The 23,080-nt window shown below is 32.6% G+C and overlaps 1 protein-coding gene across 1 annotated transcript; it reads left to right on the top strand.

The window, feature by feature from the left end:
• Window positions 1-523: 523 nt before the first annotated feature.
• LOC144566459 (ethylene-responsive transcription factor ERF071-like) lies at window positions 524-1,572 on the top strand. Its single transcript, XM_078316486.1, has 2 exons — window positions 524-820; window positions 912-1,572. The coding sequence occupies exons 1-2, from the start codon at window positions 706-708 to the stop codon at window positions 1,376-1,378; spliced, it is 582 nt and encodes a 193-aa protein (XP_078172612.1). The 5' UTR covers window positions 524-705; the 3' UTR covers window positions 1,379-1,572.
• The last annotated feature ends 21,508 nt before the right edge of the window (window positions 1,573-23,080 follow it).

The following is a 23,080-nucleotide window of genomic DNA, read 5'->3' as shown; positions in this document are numbered from 1 at the left end:
AATCAACAAATATTGTACAATTTTTTTCACAATCATAAAAAATGGATCATATTAATCAACCTGAATTTTCTATGAAAATCAACATACATGTGAGACAAAAAATAAGTAACTAATAAAATATGTTTTTTGCTAATTAATAGATGGTCTAAATGACAAAAAAAAAAATGAAGGACCGTTATTTTTTTTTCCTTTAAACTGATAAAAGATCTGAGCCACATACTTTCTAAATTAAAAAAATCTCAGAGTAGTGTTAGGCTGTTAGCATCCAGTTGATCATTCATTTAGAAAATATTATAAATGTATTTTACATTATCAACAAATGATTGACAATCTATATATTATTTTTTATAAAGGGTCAAAACTTCTCCTCTCAAATAGAACAGATAATATAATATAAAATTTTGATAAATAAACAGATCAGACAAGTTGTTGGATTTTTTTTTTTTAAAATAAAAAAATCTTGAAGAGATAAGTTGTTGATAAAAAGCATTTAAAGCTTGTATTTTTGTCGTTACTCGGAACGGTCCGTACCTCAAAATGGAAACAAAATTAAAATTTTAAATTCTACTAAGCTCCAAAATTGCTATAAAAAGGGGAACACACAAGTGCTATATGTTATAACTGCAACAACAATTTTTTGTGCATTCACTTTCTAAAACAAAGTTCAGTAAACTTTGCAAAGAAGAAGAAGAGAAGCAAAGGGAGATGTGTGGTGGTGCTTTGATATCCGACTTCCTTGCCTTAACCAACGGCCGAGATCTCTCCTCGCGGTATCTCCAGCCAACCCAACTCGCCTCCGACGAACACCACCATCCTTCAGGTTTGTATTTTGCATTATCTAATTCATGATTCAATCTTTTGTCAGTGTAATAGCAGCTCGTAAATTTAATTATCTTCAAATTTCGTCTCAGCTGAAAAAAAGACGAAAATACCCCTGCAACACCTACAACCGAACTCGGCCGTTGCGAAGCGAACTCGAGGGCGAAAGAGTAATTACCGAGGGATTAGGCGGCGCCCGTGGGGCAAGTGGGCAGCAGAGATCCGCGACCCGCGCAAAGGAATGCGCGTCTGGCTCGGAACCTTTGCCACGGCTGAGGAGGCGGCACTGGCCTACGATGCGGCGGCGCGCCGGATCCGGGGCGACAAGGCCAAGCTCAACTTCCCTGACACGCCTCCGACAGAGATCCGCCAACCCGCATCGCCTAACGTGTTATTGGATCTTGCTCCGATTAATAGCACGGAGAGCTCAGTAGAGTCGGATTGGAGCTTCGATGCTGAGATCTCGAGACTGGAGGAGTTTCTTGAAATCGACGGTTGGGATCAGGGCCACGTCGTTTCAACTTCGTCCGGGAGCCCTGAAAATTTTGGAATTTACTAGCTCCGTCGTTGATTTTCAAGTTAATAAAAAGATAGAGGGTGTTTTCGGAAATTGTTCGCGAAGGGGTGTAGACGTGTGGTTAACTAAATAATATAAATGGCGGTGTTATTGTAAATATGTGTAGTAATTTGTCTGGATCCGCACTTGCTGTCGAGGAGTTATGTCCGATGTACACTTCAAAATTTTAAACAAGTTAATTTAATTTAATTAGATGTAAATTGTTCAAGAGCAAAGTCACTTTCAAATTATAAAAGTCAAATATAAACAGAAATCAAGCATATAAAATTATACTACTATAAATAAGAATTAATTTCACATTGTCTATAATATTTTTAATTTAAATTATATTCAAAATAAGATCTAAAGACAAAATAATTGATCATGAAATTCATTAAATATATTAAGCTTAACATTAATAGTTCAACAATTCATTATAATATTTTGCATACACAACCCTACAACTTCCATATATATTAAGCTTAACATTAATAGTTCAACAATTCATCAGAAGGGTTTTTAATTTTTATTCATGATTTCTAAGTTAGATGAGGAGCAACGCAATGGAGTATGGAAATGTTAGGGTATGGTATGTTAACAGCATAACTGCTGCCTAGGGCAACTGGTCATAACATCCATTCTCTATAACTATAATAATAATAATAATAAAAAAAAGGATATGTTAACACATGAAAAGTTAGTGGGAAAAGATTATTAGAGTGCATGCACCATTGTATATGGTTCTAACCTCAAGGCAACTTTGGGCTTATAAAAAAGCCTTTAAAAATTGTTAAGAGTGTAAAAGTCCGGTCGGTGGCAATTCCATTTATTTAATCATCATCAGATTCTAAATAGCGAACTATAAGGACGTCTCTATAGCGTTTGATCCATAAAATTTATGACGCTATGGACACTGTAGCATGCTATAGTGCGCTATAGCAGCGAAATATGACAATAGCGTTGTTTTTTCAACTATTCTGCTATAATGTAATAAACGCTATTTAAATCTTTGATCATCACACCATGTAATACATGTGTGATCGTATTATTTCATGAAGTGTTTGAAACGTGTTGTGCTAGTACATGCAACGTCCTATAAATACTATAAATAAATACTGTGTTGTATCTATTTTTTTATTAAAAAAAATAAATATCAATTTTTCAAATTTTATATCCCAGTTATTATAATTATACAAATGATTATCTAGATTTTAAACTCATGATCTCCTACATCAGAGATTGTGTTGCGCCTATTAAATAATACAAATTAATGTAAAATAATTTTAATTGTACAAGTAGATATGAATACAGATATAAATAATTAGGTAGATAATAATATAATATGGATGTCAACGTATTCTAAACATTTATATTTATTTGTAGATGTTTGTTAAAAAAAAGAAATTACTTCAGAGTAATTAAGTTCAATCCATTGAATGATTCTTCTTTTCTCAAATCAAATGAAATGTGTATCTGATCATCAACAACCTTGGTTTTAAGGTGTTATAGTTGAAGTAGAAAGTCACATTAATATGAAAAATATTTTGAATAATCAAAAGTTGTTGATAATGAAAACAATATTTTTTTAGGTTGGATTTAGTCGTTTTCCGAAACGGCCGTAGCTTAAAAAAAATTTAAAATAAAATTTGTAAAACTATATGGGCCAGAGGAATTCATATCATCTAAAGTAACTCAAATTTTGAATTCCTCTGACGGCGATATTTGAAGTTTAATATTTATTTTCTTTTCTCGTATATAGCTTATCTTGGATTTGAAAAAGAAGAAGAAGAAGATGTTGCCTTATTTTCTTTAGCTAATAAATCAAATAATTTCATTAGTGCGAATGCTTTAAATCAACTAAAGGATCAGTTATTCAATTTGTAAATATAACAATGAGACGCGTAATAGAATTATCAATATGTGTGCACATATTTGTTGCTCTAATTATTTTTAAGTGTCTTGCAATCAAATTGATTGCACGAATGATTAAGCTAGATTAGTAGTTAAATTAGTCACAAGAAATTTGTCCATAAAAGAATAAACTTGTGATCTTGGTACTTCAATCATGCATGCTTAAAATGTGAAGGCTAATGAGATTATAAATTAATAACAAGTAATCCAAATTTCTTTGAAAAAGTATAAATTAAAGTTATGCATGATATTTGACACAGTTGGCATTTGATAAAAAAAATAAAGAATTTGAAATAAATATTTTATAAATTATTAGAGGAAGCTAAATAAACGACACAAAAAAGAAGTAGAATTTATATAGCAAGCTAGCTATATAGCCTAGACAAGTATATCTAAATTTATTCTATTAAATATATACTCCGATCAGATTTCTGTGTAGAGTTGCTTGAATTTAAATATAATCACATCTCTAATATTATTGTGAGTATTTTGTATAATTTGACATGCAATATGCGACACCAAAAAAGCCACAGGAAATCTGAGTTCCTTAATTCATGTTTTAAGTAAATAGGCTAATTTAAGAATTAATTAAGAGACTAACTTAATTTTTAATTCTCATAAATCCTCTAAATTGATTTTAAAAGTTATTAATTAGAAGGGATGTATAATATTCTAATTGCAATTGTAAAAGCTAATATGAGTATTTTTTTCCTGATAAGATAATGCATTTACCGTCAATTTTCAAGTAGTCGACTTTGTCATTATTAGAAGGGATATATATATACTATTATATTTACCGTCAATCCTCTCTTCGCATTTGATTTTTAAGTTTGTTTTCTGTCAATTCTCATTAGTTATTTGTTTGAACTATTTAATTAATAAGTAAGTTGTTCAAGTATTCGATTGAACATCTTAATTATGCATAAAAAATGTTTTCAAGGAAGGGAAGCTTATATTTTATTATTTAGTATATGTCATGAAATAATTTGTATATATGAATAAACTAAGGGGCTTTAGTGCAAGTTCTTCAAAAGACTAAGGATGTCAAGTGTCAACGGATATTTATTATTAAGTTGCATAAATGCACATAAAAGGTTTATACTGATTAACATTATGATATAATGCATATTGCTTGAATAAAGAAAAAAAATCTCATGAATCATCTATAGTACATTTTGAAAGAGAAATTCCTATTATAAATCTTCACTCAACAAACTATAAATTATATTCTTATCAATGATATTTTATCTTTAATCAAAAGAAGTTGATTATATATGTTACAAAGAGATGAGCTACGGTGAGTTGCGAAGTAAAAGGCGTTTCTACTTCACGCTGTATTTTTATTTTGAAAGTCCAAACGACCGATCCAAACCGTTATATGTGATCTCCATATTGAAATGTGTTTGGAGACCAAATTTTACATTTTTTTTTTAATTTTTTTACTATTTATTAAGCAATTTTGAAAACTGTTGTTTTATTGTGAACAGTAAACATTTCTGGACCATTGGATCAGCGATTTTCAAAATTGCTTAATAAATAGTAAAAAAATTTCAAAAAATGTAAAATTTGGTTTCCAAGCACATTTCAATATGGAGATCATGTTGAGCAGTTCGGATCAGTCGTTTAAACTTTCAAATCACAAAAATATAAGAGTGAAGTAAAATAGTCATTTTACTTCGCAACTCACCATAGTCCATCTCTATTACAAAACCAATTATGCAAGTTCTTCAAGGTTTTCTATTGTACGTTTTCATTTTGTGTGTCATGATCACGTCGTATGAGCAATCACACTTAGTTGTAAGTTGTAACATTGTGGGAACACAAATTTTTATGTGATTTATAAATTATTTAAATCATTCATGTTTGAATAAAAGAAACAATAACAGGCAACATTTCTAATTTTTTTTTTTTTTTTTTTTGACATGAGGGTTTGGGCGTCACGCGGTTTTATTCAACTTGCAACACTTTTCAAAATTTTCATGCATCTTAGGAGTTAATTAATTTTTTATTTTTATTGAATAACCGACGAAATACCGATTAAAAAAGGAAGCGTCTAATTGTCCACAGCCTTTTGTCCACCATTTGTCCACAGCTTTAACTTGCGCGAATACTGTAAAATTACTTCTACATGCTGTATAAATATACAATATATCACATAAAATATATCAGTTAATCACAAAACATCCAGCAACTATTTGAAGTGGTCTTATGATAGTTAGAAAAAGATTGCAAATTGCACAACAGGACAAAATAAATGTACTTTCAAATTGTACTTTCGGAAATTACAGTTATAGGAAGTTATTGGCAGTTAGAGTTAGTTATTAGCGGTTATTAGCGGCTATTGGCAGTTAGAGTTAATTATTAGCTTCCGCACTGGGTTGAATCTTGTATACTGTAAAATTGAATCTTGTATACTGTAAAATTGAATCTTGTATACTGTAAAATTAAATCTTGTATACAGTAAAATTTTCAATTGAATCTTACATACTGTAAAATTGAATCTTGTATACTGTAAAATTGAATCTTGTATACTGTAAAATTGAATCTTCTACACAGTAAAATTTACAATTGAATCTTGTATACTGTAAAATTGAATCTTGTATACATTAGAATTTTCAATTGAATCTTGTATATTATAAAATTACAAGATGAATACTGTAAAATTAACAGATCAATACTCCATATCACCTATCTATCATCTCTTACCTCCAGATTTCCACAAGATGAATACTGTAAAATTACAAGATCAATACTGTAAAATTAACGGGTCAATACTATAACATTAACAGATCAATACTCCATATCGCCTCTCTATCATCTCTTTCCTCCAGATTTTCACAAGATGAATACTGTAAAATTAACGGGGCAATACTATAACATTAACAGATAAATACTCCATACCGCCTCTCTATCATCTCTTTCTTTCAGATTTTCACAAGATGAATACTGTAAAGTGACAAGATGAATACTGTAAAATTAATGGGACAATACTGTAAAATTAATAGATCAATACTCCATATCGCCTCTCTATCATCTATTTCCTCCAGATTTCCACAAGATGAATACTGTAAAATGACAAGATGAATACTGTAAAATTAATGGGGCAATACAGTAAAATTAACATATCATTATTCCATATTGCCTCTCTATCATATCTTTCCTCCAGATTTCATTTGAAATGCTAGATCTGTTACTACATACAACGAAAAACAACAAATTCAACAGAATTAACTTACTAGATTTGAATTTTGCCGTGCTCTTCAACAAAAACAACTTCTATTCGATCGCACTCCACGATTGAAGGTTCCATTGCGATCATGTATAAACAACAAATTCGAAGCTGACCTGGCAATCTACCGAGAACAGCCAGGAGATACCGGGGTGGACCCTGATTTTAGTGAAGTGTCATCATTAGTCTTTGAAGAACAAAAGTTCTACATCTCAGATCGATTGCGTGAATTAGAAGAGAAATTGCATCACTTCTCCAATAATAGCTCCTTTGTAAAATCCCCAAAACTAGATACTATTGAAGAGGTAGAAGAAGAGAATTTCGCCAGAGAAAATGGTGAGGTTTCGAAATTCGTACCAGTGATGAAGAGCATCAGTGGGGACAAGGATTTGGTTGAACTGGAAGAGGAGATTTCTCGGCTTTCCAAGAGATTAAAGGCCCTTGAGGCAGATCATAATTTTCTTGAGCATAGTTTAAATTCTCTCAAAAGTGGCCAGGAAGGTGCACAGTTTATTCGGGAAATTGCATTCTCTTTGCTAGAATCATTGTCGCCTCCTCAGGTGGTCACTGTGTCTCCGATCTGATTGGTAGAGATCTGGCGGAGGTAGGGGTTACGGCGTTTGAGATCTCAAATCCGTCTTGAAATCTCGTGTGATCTCTCTGTCAAGCCTACGAAATGGCAGCGATCAGAAGCTCGGTGCTATCTCTCTCGAGATCAATCTCCGATCGGATTCAAAGAGAAGATATCGATCTGATTTAAAGAGAAGAGAAGATGAGGCGATTAGTTTTGAGAATTCTAATTTGGGGGATCGGCTGTTTAAATAGGCCGTTAGAAAGTGGATAGCGGGGAGACAGTTGAAGACAGTTAAACCGGAAATGGATAGTGCAGTGGACAGATGGTGGACAAAACCCAGTGGACAAAAACCTTTTCTCTAAAAAAAATATTCTAATTTTATTATATATATTTTTGTATATATTTTTCATAGAAAGTCTTGCGTATTGTAAATTTTGGAAGTCCGGCTTTAGTTTGACACGGAGATGTTCTAAAGATATTGAAATTACATAGATTTTCTAAGTTGAACCAGCCAATCACCAATTAATTAAACTTGTGGGCTAATCACATCGCATCAGAATTCATATCACGTAACAGAATATTTCTGTTTAGATCTGGACCGTTCAATCGATCAGCATCAGACGAATATTAAAAGGAACATCGTATTTCACCTCAAGCCAAATTAATCCAGATTCTAATAAATCGGTTGCTCAAATATAAACAGAAATATTATATTGGAGGATATATATGGACTCATCTGCACACGGGGAAGAATATCTTGCAGAAATCTTTATGCAAAAATTAGTAAAACGGTGTCAGTGTCACTAAAGCGCATAGTTTGTTTCAAGGTTCTAAATTAATGCCGATTATCGTGAAATATCGAAAAGATTAATAAAAAACTATTATGAATAGCGTAGCTATATAACAAAATCTATTCTATATAATATTTTTTGTTTAAAAAAAATATTTTTTTATTAATTATCAACATTATCTAAAGTTTCACAGAACAGTAACTAACTCAAAATTAATTAAGAATTAGAATATTTATATTGAACAAGTACAAAGTCCAAATTACTATTCAAAATATCCTTAATACTATCATAAATTATTTATCTTTTTCAATTCAAAATAACATAAGTATCATGACAATTTTTTTTTTCTATTCAAAAAACTTAAGAATCATCGAATAAATTATCTATTTTTTTATTTAAAAGCAAAAATAACCTGGACTTGAAAAATTGATCTTTAAAATTAATTTTCAGTTGGGTCTTTATATAAATCACATGTGTTATAGTGTATAGCGCAGATAGCAGACCGCTATTACCGCTATAGCAGTCGTAGTTGAAATAACATACTTTTATCCCATAGCTTAGCATTTAAGGTCTGAAAACACTATAGCGTCGCTATAGCTCGTTATTTAGAACACTACTTTATTTTGTTTCAACCGAGGGACGAATAATCTATCTTTAATTAATTTTATTGAAGTCAATTAACTATATTCATTTTTTAACTTTTTTATATTTATAACTTACTTTGAATATATTTTAAAGTAAAATGTTATTTATAGAGTGAAATTAACTTTTGTTTATAGTAGAAAAAATTAATATGATTAATTCTATAGTCTGAAAATCTGACGCCACTTATGTTTTGATCTGTCACACCCCGGAACAAGGGGGTCGCGCAGTTTTGTTTTAAAATGCGGTTTTGTTCATGCATGCGGATTTATATTTATATTATTATATTTTTATGTGGGTGGGCCTGATTCTATTAGTATGCGGGGGGTGGCAGGGGGGCGGCAGCCCCCTGCGAGCGTTGTCTGAGGTTACGAAGCACCGCTCAATAGAGCACGGAAAATTTTATTTTGGAGAAGTCAAATGGTATGAAAATCCTTTAACCGACGGTCCAGATTAGTCAAATTATCATATGATTTGATTTAAAACAAGTTTGGTTCAAATCCGATTTAATTTGGCTAAGTTATACTCAAAACAGCATTTTTCAGAATCCCCATTGCGGCCCGCAATAGGGCTGTTGCGGCCCGCAACACTTCCCAAAATTATCAGCCTCTGCAAAGCGCTTCTGCCTCCATTCATTGCGGCCCGCAATGACCTGGTTGGCTTTTTAAGCTGCGAATTTTTCTCTGTCTACTCTCATTGCGGCCCGCAATAGGGTTATTGCGGCCCGCAATAAGGGTACTGTTTTTCATTTCTTTGCCCATTTTCGTGAAATTTCACCCCGTTTTCAAACCCGATCAAATCCCCGTATAACTAAACCATTATTCCCCATTCACTAGAAATTTTAATGACGTTTAACATGCAATTTCAACATTTAAATCATAACAACCATTTAAAACATACCGTTAGGGTTTTATAACATAATACGGTTCGATAATAACCTATACATCAAAATAACCGACTACGGGTTCAACTACACATTCAAAATGGCATAAAAAGGGTTTGGCATAACCTATTAGCTCGGCCTATACTCACGAGTCGAGCCCGAGTCCCACTTCACTCGCGTTTACCTGCACATATCAGTTCAAAGGGAAAAATTCCCCGAGGGGAGGGGGTGAGAAAACCTGTCATCCGTTTTCTCAGTGCGGAATTTAAAGGGCTACTGGATTTGTGAGAAATCCATCACCAGAACTAATTACACTAGCAATAGGGCATCTATTTATTTATTCACCAATAATAATAAATGCACATGTACCGGGAATAGATTCAAACGGATTTCAATTCACATAAAATCAACATCAATCAACGAATTTCCAGAAAGATTTGGTTTCACAGATATAATATATATAAGTCTGGTTATGAGGTACAGATATCAACTATCGGTCACCTCCGGCTTAACAGTTCTATTTTCTGGTTTCAAGTCATACAATCTCATCAATTCATCACTTAAAATATACACGGGCATATTCCGCGAATATGCAACAGAATATCACTTTTCTCAAAAAGAAATCACTGACACTTTCACTGAGTCACTGAACCACAGTTCTACCTAAAATTACACTGCACTTCCCTTACCCAACCGGTACTGGGTTCACTAGGGCCATTCTCCAGATGCGCATAAGGGTCCTGGATGAAAGTCTAGTAGCTAGCTAGACTTTCCACTATGATACACTGTTCACTTCACACAATCAATCCAAGTCATACTGTGGTTCCACTCACTTATTCAAAACGACAGATCAACAATCGATAAACCGTACCAACATGAGAATCATAACAGTTATACAATTCAATTACACTAATATCACAATTAATGCAATGCGGCAACAAATGCTTTCAATCAGAGATTCAACATGCTATGCACAGTTTATTTAAATCAAGCAATCAACATAAATATAATAATATGCACCGTTATTTAGTTCTACGAATAAACCCCAAAACAGATCCCGTGAACCCCCGCACCTGGTTATGTAGGGCACGTAGAGGGTCCGTGATCTCGTGACTCGGTAAGCTCGTCAATCCCGCTAGCCGTGCTCGTTAGGATCTATCCATAGGTCAATTTATTAAATTCCGGCACTTTTACAATTTAAACCCAAATCAATTTTTGGGAAAATCCGTAATTTGGAAATTTGGTTGCACTTTGGAACACGAAATCAATCAATTTACACTATAGAAACAACAAAGGCACGGAATAATAAGTTTGGTACGATTCTACGGGTTTTCACCGAAACCCTAAAAACAAGGAATCACGAAATGAGAGAGAAATAGAAAGGGAAATTACCAATGGAACGGATGGATGTACGAGATTTGAGCTCCTCTTCCTAAATCTCCGTTTTCGTGAAATACGGTCACCGGGGGTTGTCTCTCTCTCTCACTCTCTCGTTGTCTCTCTCTTGGAGGAAAGGAAGGAGAAAAGAGAAAAGAGATGGGGTGCAGGGAAAGAAAGGAAGGAGGGGAGAGGAAAGAATGACAAGGGGCCCCACTTGTAAGTGGTATTTTTGCAAAATAAACCCTCCACTTATTCGATATTGATTAAATGATTTATATAACACCTATTGCTCCTCTTCCTTAACACAATAAATCGTATAATTATTGTTCACCATCCACGTCACTAATTTCGTATACATGTATATATATATATTATTCGATTTAACCACATATTATTTTCATTAATCTGAATTTTAAAAGTTCACAGTGTTACATGATCCATATAGATCTAATAATAATAATGATAGTGATAGTAATAACAATAATAAGTTGTACGTTTAAAATAACATAAAACTGTACGCTACCTAAGGAGTCCACTTATTATATATTGTTTATTTGTTTATCTATATAAAATGTCATGCATATTTTATTCCAACAAAAAGGTATATCATTACTATTTAGGGCTAAGAACATTTAGCTCGGTTACTATAAGAATTTGACCATAAAATGTCGAGTAAAAATAATTTATAAATTTGGCATCCAATACTTTTGAAATGTAATTTATATAACATCTCATGCACGTATAAAATCGATACTAATTTTACATATTTATAGGAGTAAAACTAGGGTGTTCTTCACCTCACCAAGATGTTTGATGAGTTTAACTTCAAAATATATTATATCAGTTTCAAATGACAAATCTAAGCTATTGAAATCCATCTACTTCACAAGTGATGAATTTACATGCAAAAATTTTAAGTTTTTGAATTATTTTAATATAAAGTCAAGCGGTCAAATTAGAAGGCTTATACATTAATTTTAGTGCGTTCATTTTTTGAACATTTTTTGACCACTTGACTTTATACAAAATTAATTAATTCAAAATTCTAAAACTTTACATGTAAATTCATCACTCGTGAAGTAAATCGATTTCAACGGTTTAGATTTATTATTTGAAGCCAATTTAATAGGTTTCAGAGTTAAGCTCATCAAACACCTTGGTGATGTTAAGAACACCCTAGTTCCACTCTATTTATAGATTTTTTTTCAATTTTACACCTCTCTGAAAATAATTATCAAATTTGTCAAGTTTAGATAATATACGTTTTACTAAGTAGAACTGTGGTGTTCTTAAGTTCATCAAGTCCTTTTGTGACCTCAACTCAAAAATCCAGCGGATTGGCTTCAAATGACGAATTTGAACCGTTAAAACTCATCTATCTTATGAGTAATGTGTCTACATGTGGAAAAATTTCTGAATTAAATTTTTATAGAGTCAAGTGGTAAGAAAACATTAAAAAAATGAATGCATTAAAATGAATTTAAAAACCTTAATGTTGAGGCAGAATTTGAAAAAGTCTCGCAGCTATTCTTTTAGTCTAGACAAACCAAAAGTTAGAATTTACTATAAATTGTTTTATTCTACAATAATCGGAATGCCGGATATATCAATTTTAATGCAATGGGTCATGTTTATGTCACAAATAACATCTATGTTTGAATGCATAAAGATTGTATTAATTTGGTATAATACAGACACTTTTATTTGGCTGTACCATTATTGATTGTAATATGCACAAACATATTTATTTTTTTCCATAACACCGTTGATTATTTACCACTTTCTATGATTAAAGAAAATAACTATGTTTTTTTCTTTAGATGTTGAGTTTATTGGGGTGTATTCATGGTTGAGGTTGGATGACTCAATTTGAGTTATTAATACTCTATTATTACTGTATTTGTTGTCGAAATTATAATTTTTTAATAAAGTTTATTAAAGTTCAATATTTATTTTATTTCATTAGTTGATGTTGGAAAAATAAAAGTTGATGTTGCCTCATTTTCCTTAAAAGTTATTTATACTCTATTATTTTTGTTGGAAAAATAAAAGTTGATGTTTTTTTTATTTTTGTTGTCGATTTTATTATCATTGCATTTGGAAAAAATAAAAGTTGATGTTGCCTCATTTTCCTTGGTTAATAAATCGAATAATTTTCATTGGCGCGAATGCTTTCAATCAATATGTGAATATATATTTGTATCCCTAATTATTTTAAGATGTCTTACAATCAATCAAATGGCTGTACGAGTGATTAAGCTGGAGATTAAAAGTTAAATTAGTCACAAGAAATTTTTCAATAAAATGAGAAACTTGTGACTGATAGTTTAAACTCCTTAAAATGTGAGGGTTAATGTGACTCAAATTTCTTTATAAAGGAGGAATTTCACGTATACCCCTCAAAAAATTCAAAATTATGTATTTCCCCTCTAAATTTGGAAATTACGTATTTCCCCCACAAAACTTAAAAATTCATATATTTACACATTTCATTGTTTTTTATATTAAAACTCATTCTAAATTTATAAAATACCTATTTTACCCTTCATTAAAAGTATAAAATGCCCAATCGAACTCAAATTTGAATCTGAAGGGTTTCTCCGCCGTCCAATCCACGCGCATCGCAATAAGATTATTGTGTGTTCTCCTCAAGATTCGTGCTAATCTATCCCGCACGAATGTCAAAGCAATTTTTATCCGTGTGCATGATCTATGCACATTGCTTTAATTTTCGTGTTTGTTCGCTTCAAGATTCTTGCTGATCTAGCTCGCATAGATCTCAAAACAATTCGAACGGTAGAGGAACCTTTAGAGTCAAATTAGAGTCAGATGGGTGTTTTGTGCTTTTTAATAAAAGGGTAAAATATGTATTTTAAAAATTTAGAATGTGTTTTAATAGAAAAGACAATAAAATGGATAAATATGTGAGTTTTTTAAGTTTAGAGGGAGAAATATGTAATTTCAAAATTTAGAGGGGGGAACGTAATTTTAAAGTTTTTGAGGGGTATATATAGGTGAAATTCCCCCTTTTATAAAAGTACAAATTAAAGTTCTGCAGTATATTTGATATAGTTGACATTTAATAAAGAGGTGGGCTATGGTGAGTTGCGAAGTAAAACACGTTTCTACTTCACGCCGTATTTTTATTTTGAAAGTCCAAACGACCGATCCGAACCGTTAGATATTTAATCCATATTGAAATGTGCTTGGAGACCAAATTTTACATTTTTTGGAATTTTTTTACTATTTATTAAGCATTTTTTAAAATTGCTGTTTTGCTGTAAACAGTAAAAAACAGTAAAATTTTCTGGACCATCAGATCAGCGACTTTCAAAATTACTTAATAAATAGTAAAAAAATTCCAAAAAATGTAAAATTTGGTCTCCAAGAACATTTCAATATGGAGAACAAGATGAACGGTTCGGATCGACATTTTGAACTTAAAAATCACAAAATATGAGCGTGAAGTAAAATAGTCGCTTTACTTCGCAACTCACCGTAGCCCATCTCTTTAATAAATAATAAGAAGTTTGAAATATATATATATTTTATAAGTTATTGGAGGAAGTTAAATAAATATTTTGAGGATCTACGAGTTATTTACAATGTTTTGTGAAAAACATCGTTTTTAATATATCTGTTGATATTTGTGCAAATTTTTGTCAAGAAGAGTACGGAAGAATTATGATTAGTTTTAAATTTTTATTCCTTTTTAAAAAATAACATAAAAATCACCTTGGAACTGATATCATAATATATTTTTTGGATACATACCCTTTTACTTGAGTATCTATACCCAACATATATACATGTCCGTGAACTTGCAAAACTAACATTTTTTTAGAAGACTGTTGTGTCGTGTGTATATATAATTTCTACATATTGTGAGTTTTCATTGTAAGAATGTCTATTAATGTTTTTCATATGTAATAAGGATTTAAAGCTTGCATGAAACGTACACTATAATTATAGCCTAATTCCTCTGCATGAGAGTTGTTTATGGAGACTTAAAACTTAATTGTATTGTATTTAATGGATGTCGGTCTCTCTCTCATACTATTTTTTTTTTTTTTCGTGCATGTGTTTTAATACTTTTATTTCAGGTTATTTTAGTTTAGGGGATATCAATGTTTTTCCAATCCCGAGACAGTCTCATATCACATTAGATTCTCGTTTTGAAAGCAATTTTGTTTCAGTTTCAGTTGTATTTGAATTTTGTAATATAAGCACTTATTTTGAGTATAGATAAAATATAATTAATAACAAAATGATTTATAGTTTGGTGAATGGAGGTTTATAATATGGTTTTTTTTTTTTATGAAAACTAGTTTGTGTGAATCTATGCAACTTAAATTAAATCTCCGTTGGCACTTGACATCCATAATCAAATATTCGAACTGCTTGTTTTTTAAATGATTCATACAAATTAATCTGAAATGAATGGTTATTTCATTCAAGAGTTGTCAAAACTTAAATTGTGAAAACACAATAAAATTATTGTTTTAATATGGTAAACCAATACAAAAAAAATCTGAAAAATAGTGATTTTAAAAATCCAAAAAAAATAGTACAAAGTTTCTTAAAAAATAAAATCTAGTCTTCAAGCACATTAAATATCGATAATACGTTCAGCACTTCAGATTTACTATTTGAACTTTAAAATCTTAAAAATTCATTTGGTATATCATGCTCTATGCCAATGTTGCTACATTATACAACCTCGTATAGAACAATGATTTTTATTTTCAAAACTTATTAATTCACTACTGGAGAACATACAATTAGTGTCGCCTTAAAAAACCGACACTAATACTTTAGTATCGGTCGTTTACAAAAACCCGACACTAATAATATTAGTGTCGGCTATTTATATGTAGGCGATACTAATAACTGAGAATTAGTGTCGGCTGTTTATAAAAAGGCGACACTAATGTATTAGTGTCGGCTGTTTATAAACAACCGACACTAATACTTAACAATTAGTGTCGGCCATTTATAAATAGCCGACACTAATACATTAGTGTCGCCTTTTTATAAACAGCCGACACTAATTCTCAGTTATTAGTGTCGCCTATTTATAAACAGTCGACACTAAAGCTAAAAAAATTTCATTTTAAGTCCCGCGCACCTCTTTCAAACGCACGCCTAGGGTTTAAAACATCTCCTTCACTTTGCTTCACGCTTCTCTCCGATCTGATCTTCTCAAACCGAGCCGCTTCTAGGCAAATACCAGAAGATGTAATGCAATATGGTCCTGCGCATGCTTCACGAAAAGGGGCGTAACTTTTGATCCGTCCGTCGGATCGGGCTGAAATTTTGACAGGAACTCCACAGCCCAAAACCGGATTAGAAACAAATCTATGATTTGTTTCACCATTTTGCGGGCTCTGATTCGCGATCCGAGTCTTCCTTCATGGACTTTTGGTATAGGCTTTATAATTTTAGAGTTTTTAGGGTATTTTATGTATCTTTTATGTATTTTCTGTTTTAGGGTTTGTATGATAACAATAAATGAGCAATTTGGATGATATTTTATTTAGTGAGTGTTATTTGTAAATTATGATGAATTATTTGATATCTTTGTTTTATATATAGTTCAGCAAAAATATATGAGCATTCCAGAACAAAAATTTTCATTTTTAGAATTTTCTATGATTTATAGTGAATTTTTGAAATTTAAAAAAAAAAAAAAAAAAACATTAGTGTCGGCTATTTATTAAATGGCCGACACTAATACTTATTAGTGTCGGCTTTTTAATAAATAGCCGACACTAAAAGTTAGTATTAGTGTCGGCCATTTAATAAATAGCCGACACTAATGCCTTACTTTTAGTGTCGGCTATTTACAAAGTATTAGTATCAGCCCGATTAGTGTTGCCTAATGTCCGACACTAATACCCATAAACAGCCGACACTAATTCCAAGTTCTCCACTAGTGATTGTATGACCAAGGTCTTGGTGCTATGAATTTCTTTTTTGCGATTTTCAAGTTCAAATAGTCGCTCTGAACTATTCAATGTACATGTTCTCCATGTGAAAATATGTTTGGAGACCAAAATTTACATTTTTTTTTGGAAATTAGTTACTATTTTTGTATGAATTTTTAAATATCATTGTAAAAGATAGTAAATAATTTCTAAAATAATGTAAAATTTAGTTTTCAAGCATATTTTAATATGTAGAACAAGTTAAGAACTTTATATCAACTATTTGAATTTTGAAATCACAAAAATAAACGCCGAATCAACCTGGTAGTATTAAAGTTTTGGTCATACTACTGTGTGTGTGTGTATAGATATATGTTGCACAGAAAACTTCAGATTAGCAATATGCGAAGAGTAATGAAAGATAAAGACATTAACTGATCAGCCAAATAAACGGCTCGATCATGTCCTTCTAATTAATAACTTTTAAAATAAATATAAAAGGTTTGTGAAAATTCTAAATTCAAGTAATTAAGTTGGGCTCTTAATTCATCATTAAATTAGGTTATTAAATTATGACTTAAAAGATTCCTGATTTTCAGTGTCACTTTTGGTGTTCAAAATTGCATGTCAGATTATTACAACAACTCTATATTGAGATTTGTTTGGGTTATATACTAAAAAAATTTAATATTTTTTTTTTAATATTAGTAACTTTTAAATATATTGAGATTTGCTATATGGATTCCATTCGGATGAGCACTACAAATAATCTAAAAAAACCAATAATAAAGTTTGAATTTAATGCATGCTAACTTAATTAAGGGGTCTCTTTAATTTCCTCCTTTCTACCCTGTACGTAATATATATCTCTCTCTAATAAGCCCTTCATTTCTATAACAACCCCATTCTGTCACCTTATACTGCTACAATAAGCTCCAAGCCAACCCCAACACACACACACACACCAAAATCTAATGGATTTGGATTTTGGATATTTGAAACCTTGCACTGATAATAACACACAATTGGATTATTTGCATGATGATATTCGCCAAGTAAATGAAGGTTCGATTAATGGTATTATATCAGAGGATTGTTTGTGTGACATACCACCATTAGAGACTAATTATCAGATAGCAGGGTTTTCTTCCTACGAAGAGGGGACATTTTACAACAATGCCCCTATGATGATGCTACAAAAGATAGAAGATGAAGCTTGTAACATGGCTATGGTGCCTAGTATAACGCCAAAAATTTCCTTCTCTTCTTCTGCTTCTTCTTTGACCGTGATGGAGGATCGGTTTTTGGGGTTCAGAGAATATGCAGAGAACAAAATGGTTATCAAGACGCTGCGTCGGAATCTCGGTAAGAACAAGAAGAAAACTAACATGGTGAAAGGTCAATGGACACTTGAAGAAGATAGGTATTACATTTAGAGGTTATCATTATATATATTCCTCTCATTTTTATTCTGTTACCTCCTTGCACTCATAAATTTTGGTAGTTGATCAATTATTCAAATTCTCTCCCGTACGGGCAAAAAGTTCCGCTATCACCATTAAAAGGAATGAGTTTGTTAATTATTAATTAAAATTTTGTTGTTTGATATTTCAAATATAGACTTTATACTTAATTTGGTTGTTTCATCTGTTGTTTTCGCTAATAAATATTGAAACATGGAGATGGGGTGGTAGCACAGTTGACTAAAAGCAAAATTCCTAGAACTGTGGTTACCGAAAGGTCCCGAGTTCAAGCCCCTCTCACAATTTCTCACCTGTGCAAAGCTTTACAAAAATATATATTGAAACATGTTGATTATTATGATGCAGCGGTGCTAATTAATGTGCATGGATCTCAATTCTTTTCATTTAATTAGTGTGTGTGTGTGTGTGTTTTTATTTTGTAGACGATTGATAAAATTAGTAGAGAAGCATGGTATAAGGAAATGGTCTCACATTGCTCAAATGCTTCCGGGAAGAATAGGCAAACAATGCAGAGAAAGGTGGCACAACCATCTTAGACCTAATATTAAGGTACAACATTTTTTCTCTCTTTTTTGATCTTTTTTGACCTCCTTGCAAAAAAATTATCAAAAAGAAAATACAAAGCTAGCAATGTTTGCCCTATTTAAGAAGCGCACTAAGTTTCAATTTTTTTTAAGAAAATCACCCTTGAAATATTGAACAATTAATTGTCTCAACCAATAATCACTTAACTAATTATTTTAGACTATTATTGAAGTATTAAACAGTTTAGTTAGTAATTTGTAGTTGTTTTTCTCTAATATATATATATATATTTTTTACCAAAAAGGGGGTTTTAACTCTAAACCCCCAACCCTTGTAACCAAATGCAGTTAATATATAGAAGCATGACGTACGTTCCTATTATTTCCTCAAAAAAAAAAAAGAATCAACTAATTTCCAGAGGCTTGAATTAATTAACAAAGGTATTTCAAAATGCAGAAGGACAACTGGAACGAAGAGGAAGATAAAGTGTTGATCGAGGCACACAAGGAGGTCGGCAACAAATGGGCAGAGATCGCGAAGCGGCTTCCTGGAAGAACCGAGAACTCGCTCAAGAACCATTGGAACACCACCAAACGCCGCCAGTTCGCCCGCCGTCGCACCCGCACCACGAAAAACTCTCAAGGAGCAACAAACAACACAATTCTCCAAGACTACATAAAGAGTCTTGGCATCACAAACAATAATAACATGCCACCTCCAACACCCACCATGCCTATTTCTATAATGCCTCCGGGAAATGGTGATACGTTGAAGTCGGCCAAAATAGAGAAGGTGGAGATGGAAGTAGAGGTTGATATGCTTCCGAGCGGCGATTTGTTTGCTGATATGTATAGCTTGTTGTTTGATGGAAATGACGAGTTGGCGCCTGAGAAATGTGTCAGCAGCTTTGATATTACTGGAAATGTTGTGTTTGATAAGATAGATGAGGTTATGATGGAAATGGTGTGGGATGTCGATGAGTTAGTCTATGATGATACCGGGCTAGTGGTGATGCCGGATAACAATGAGGTCGTTGTGAAAAAAGAAATGGATCTCATGGAGATGATTTTTGAAAACAGCAGCACAAGCAATTGCATTGAATAAATGGATTGACAACAGCAAAGGAAAAAGGAAAATAAAAATAAAAAAGCCAAGCTACTGAATAATTAGTAATAACACACTTTAGATCTAATTAAAGCTACTTTTAGATATATAACCACACGTCCTTAATTCTTAATTTTGTAATTTGAAGTGAAATAATTTGAAATAGTTCGTATTTGACAAGTGTATTTTTTTTTTATTTTATCGTGTTGAATAAATTGGTTTAAAGTTACTTTTAATTTTTTTTTTTTGACAAAAGTGGAAGAACCACTAGTGGAAAAACAGGAATCAGGATCGGCTTATCTGGATCGGGTGTACTAACCAACCGATACTAATACCTACCTGAATCGGTTCTATCACTAAAACCGATACTAAAAGCTAATGAAAGCACAGCACATGCACTATCAGCATCGGTTCTAATCTTAAAACCGATGCAGATAGTATCAGCATCGGTTCTAAGTTTAGAACCGATTCTGATTGTAAAGTATCAGCATCGGTTCTAAGCTTAGAACTGATGCTGATAGTATCAGCATCGGTTTTAAGCTTAGAACCGATGCTGATAGTTCATATTTAGCTTTATCCCGAAGTCTGATTCTTCACAGAATCATTTTTCTTTCTTCTTCCTCCATTGCTTGGCACAGCAGCTATCTTACTGGGCATTGATCAGCTATCTCACTCTTCGTTCTCAGGTTCATTAATTGATTAATCATCTCTTTTCTCAAGTTTGATGTTAGATCTAGCACAATTTAGGTTCTAATTCGGCCCATTTTATAAACCCTAATCTATCTTTTAGGTTTTAATACATTTTTATATTTTAAGCTTTTCTTTATATGTGAAGATGAGCAAATTCATGATATATATGAATTTTTGATATAACTATATTTGCACATGCATGCTATATTTGAGCTTTTGATACCCATATATACCCTAGCATGCATCATATATATGTTATATAGTATTTGGCTAATATGCTATGGGTTGCATAGAGGCCTCCCGTGCTACGGCTCAATATTTGAGTTTTCAAAATACTAACGGTCGATCCGAACCATTCATATTGTTCTCCATATTAATATGTGTTTGGAGACCAAATTTTATATTTTTTGGAAATTGTTTACTATTTTTTTATGGTCCAGATTTGTCTGAAAAACAACGATTTTGAATAAATCTTAAAAAATAGTTAAAAATTTCCAAAAAATGTAAAATTTGGTCTCCAAACACATATTAATACGGAGAACAAGATAAACGGTTCGGATCGACCGTTAGTATTTTGAAAACTCAAATATTGAGCCGTAGCACGGGAGGCCTCTATGCAACCCATATATAGCATCGTAGCCAAGTCCATGTTATATATATATACATCTCTTATTTAGGTTCCGATGGTTTAATTTTGTAGTTTGGCTATTATTGAGAGATTTGGTGCAGCGATCTTCATCTCACTCGGTACGGCATCTAAAAAAGTTGTAAGTACAACATAAAACTCATGTTTAATTAGTTTTGTGCATAAATGTGTATTTCGATAGCTAGACTAAATAGATTTGTAGTAAGTATGTAGCTAGAGTATTGTCTTGAGAGCCAAAACCGCATGATTAATGCCTTTAAGTCATGATACCCGTTCAAAATTAATCCATTAGGGATTAATTTTGAATAGTCCCCGTTTTGGGACTGCTCTTTGAATACTTTGTCTCAATTAGGATGTGACCACTTGTTAGTCGTGTTTTAGTATTTAAGAAAATTTCGGCAGCATTTCTCCTTATTAGTTCCCCGAATACTCGAGGAACTAAGGGGAAATGCTGCCGAAATTTTCTTAAAGACTAAAACACGACTAACAAGTGGTCACTACTGAGACGAAGTATTCAAAGAGTGGGATAGGATGGTAACCAGGCCCCATGTAAGCCTTACTGTGAATATAATTTAGTACCCCAAGCTTGTTCTAAATTAATTGTGTTCTACTATAATTGCAGATGGACCGTAGTTGGATGTAGGAAGCATCACGTCTATCGGATGAATATACGACAGGTGTCGAGGAATTTATCAGAGTTGCTATGGAAGATATGGCGAATAAGGGGAGTACAATGATGTCGTGTCCTTGTCGTGATTGTAACAATGGTCAAAAATTTTCCAACTCGAACCAAGTGCGGAGCCATTTAATCCGTCGTGGATTCAAGCAAGGATATAAGTGTTGGATATGGCATGGTGAGAGTTTTCCAACCGACATAGGTACTGGTACTGAGCATCAGGAATACCATACCGTTGGGGATGAGGGGGACTTACGGGGATTGGAAACCGACGTAGGTACTCGTACTGAGCAACAGGAGTATCATACCGAAGAAAATGATGATATAGTGGTAGATAAATGTGATAATTTTGATCAAATGTTACGTGATATAGAAGAGGATTTTGATAATGATAAGCAGTATTGTTTGTTTGAGAATTTGTACGAAGATTCTAATAAGGAATTGTATCCTGGTTGTTCTAAATTTTCAAAATTGAAAGGTGTATTAAAATTGTATAACCTTAAAGCATCTAACGGTTGGAGTGATAGAAGTTTTACTGAGCTATTACAAACTTTAAAAGAAATGCTTCCGGAAGGAAACGAGATACCACCCAATATTTACGAAGCGAAGAAAATATTGTGCCCAGTTGATTTGGGAGTTCAAAGAATACACGCGTGCCCAAATGATTGTATATTATATCGAAATGAGTATGAAGACCTTCACGAGTGTCCAAAATGTGGTGCATCACGTTACAAACCAAAGCAGATTGCCAGTGATAAAAGTGATGATTGTAAACCGAATAAAGGACCTCCTGCAAAAGCATTGTGGTACCTCCCCGTAAAACCGAGATTCAAACGTTTGTTCTCAAATGCTAAAGATGCAAAATTACTGCGTTGGCATGCCGAAAACCGGAAGAAAGACGGAAAATTACGGCACCCCGCTGATTCTCCCCAGTGGAGGAATATTGACAGAGAGTTTTCTGAATTCGGACGTGACCCTAGAAATCTAAAGCTTGGGCTGAGTGCAGATGGAATAAATCCGCACAGTAGCATGAGCAGCAAGCATAGCAGTTGGCCGGTTCTATTGTGCATTTATAATCTTCCGCCTTGGTTATGTATGAAGCGCAAATACATCATGTTGACCTTGCTCATATCAGGACCCAAACAGCCCGGGAACGACATAGATGTGTATCTAGCGCCATTGATTGAGGATTTAAAAGAATTATGGCAACCCGGAGTGCAAATGTATGATGCATACAGCAAGG

Source organism: Carex rostrata, chromosome 1 (genome assembly GCF_964058835.1).
Source record: "Carex rostrata chromosome 1, lpCarRost1.2, whole genome shotgun sequence".
NCBI lineage: Eukaryota > Viridiplantae > Streptophyta > Magnoliopsida > Poales > Cyperaceae > Carex > Carex rostrata.
The sequence above is the reverse complement of the archived record's forward strand: the minus strand, read 5'-3'. Positions and strand labels throughout refer to the sequence as shown.

What these genes read in the sequence shown, in the direction of transcription:
- LOC144566459 (XM_078316486.1), top strand. Translation starts at nt 706, where the DNA reads ATGTGTGGTGGTGCTTTGATATCCGACTTCCTTGCCTTAACCAACGGC. An exon ending in CGAACACCACCATCCTTCAG is followed by an intron (nt 821 to 911) that starts GTTTGTATTTTG and finishes ATTTCGTCTCAG; the next exon opens with CTGAAAAAAAGACGAAAATA.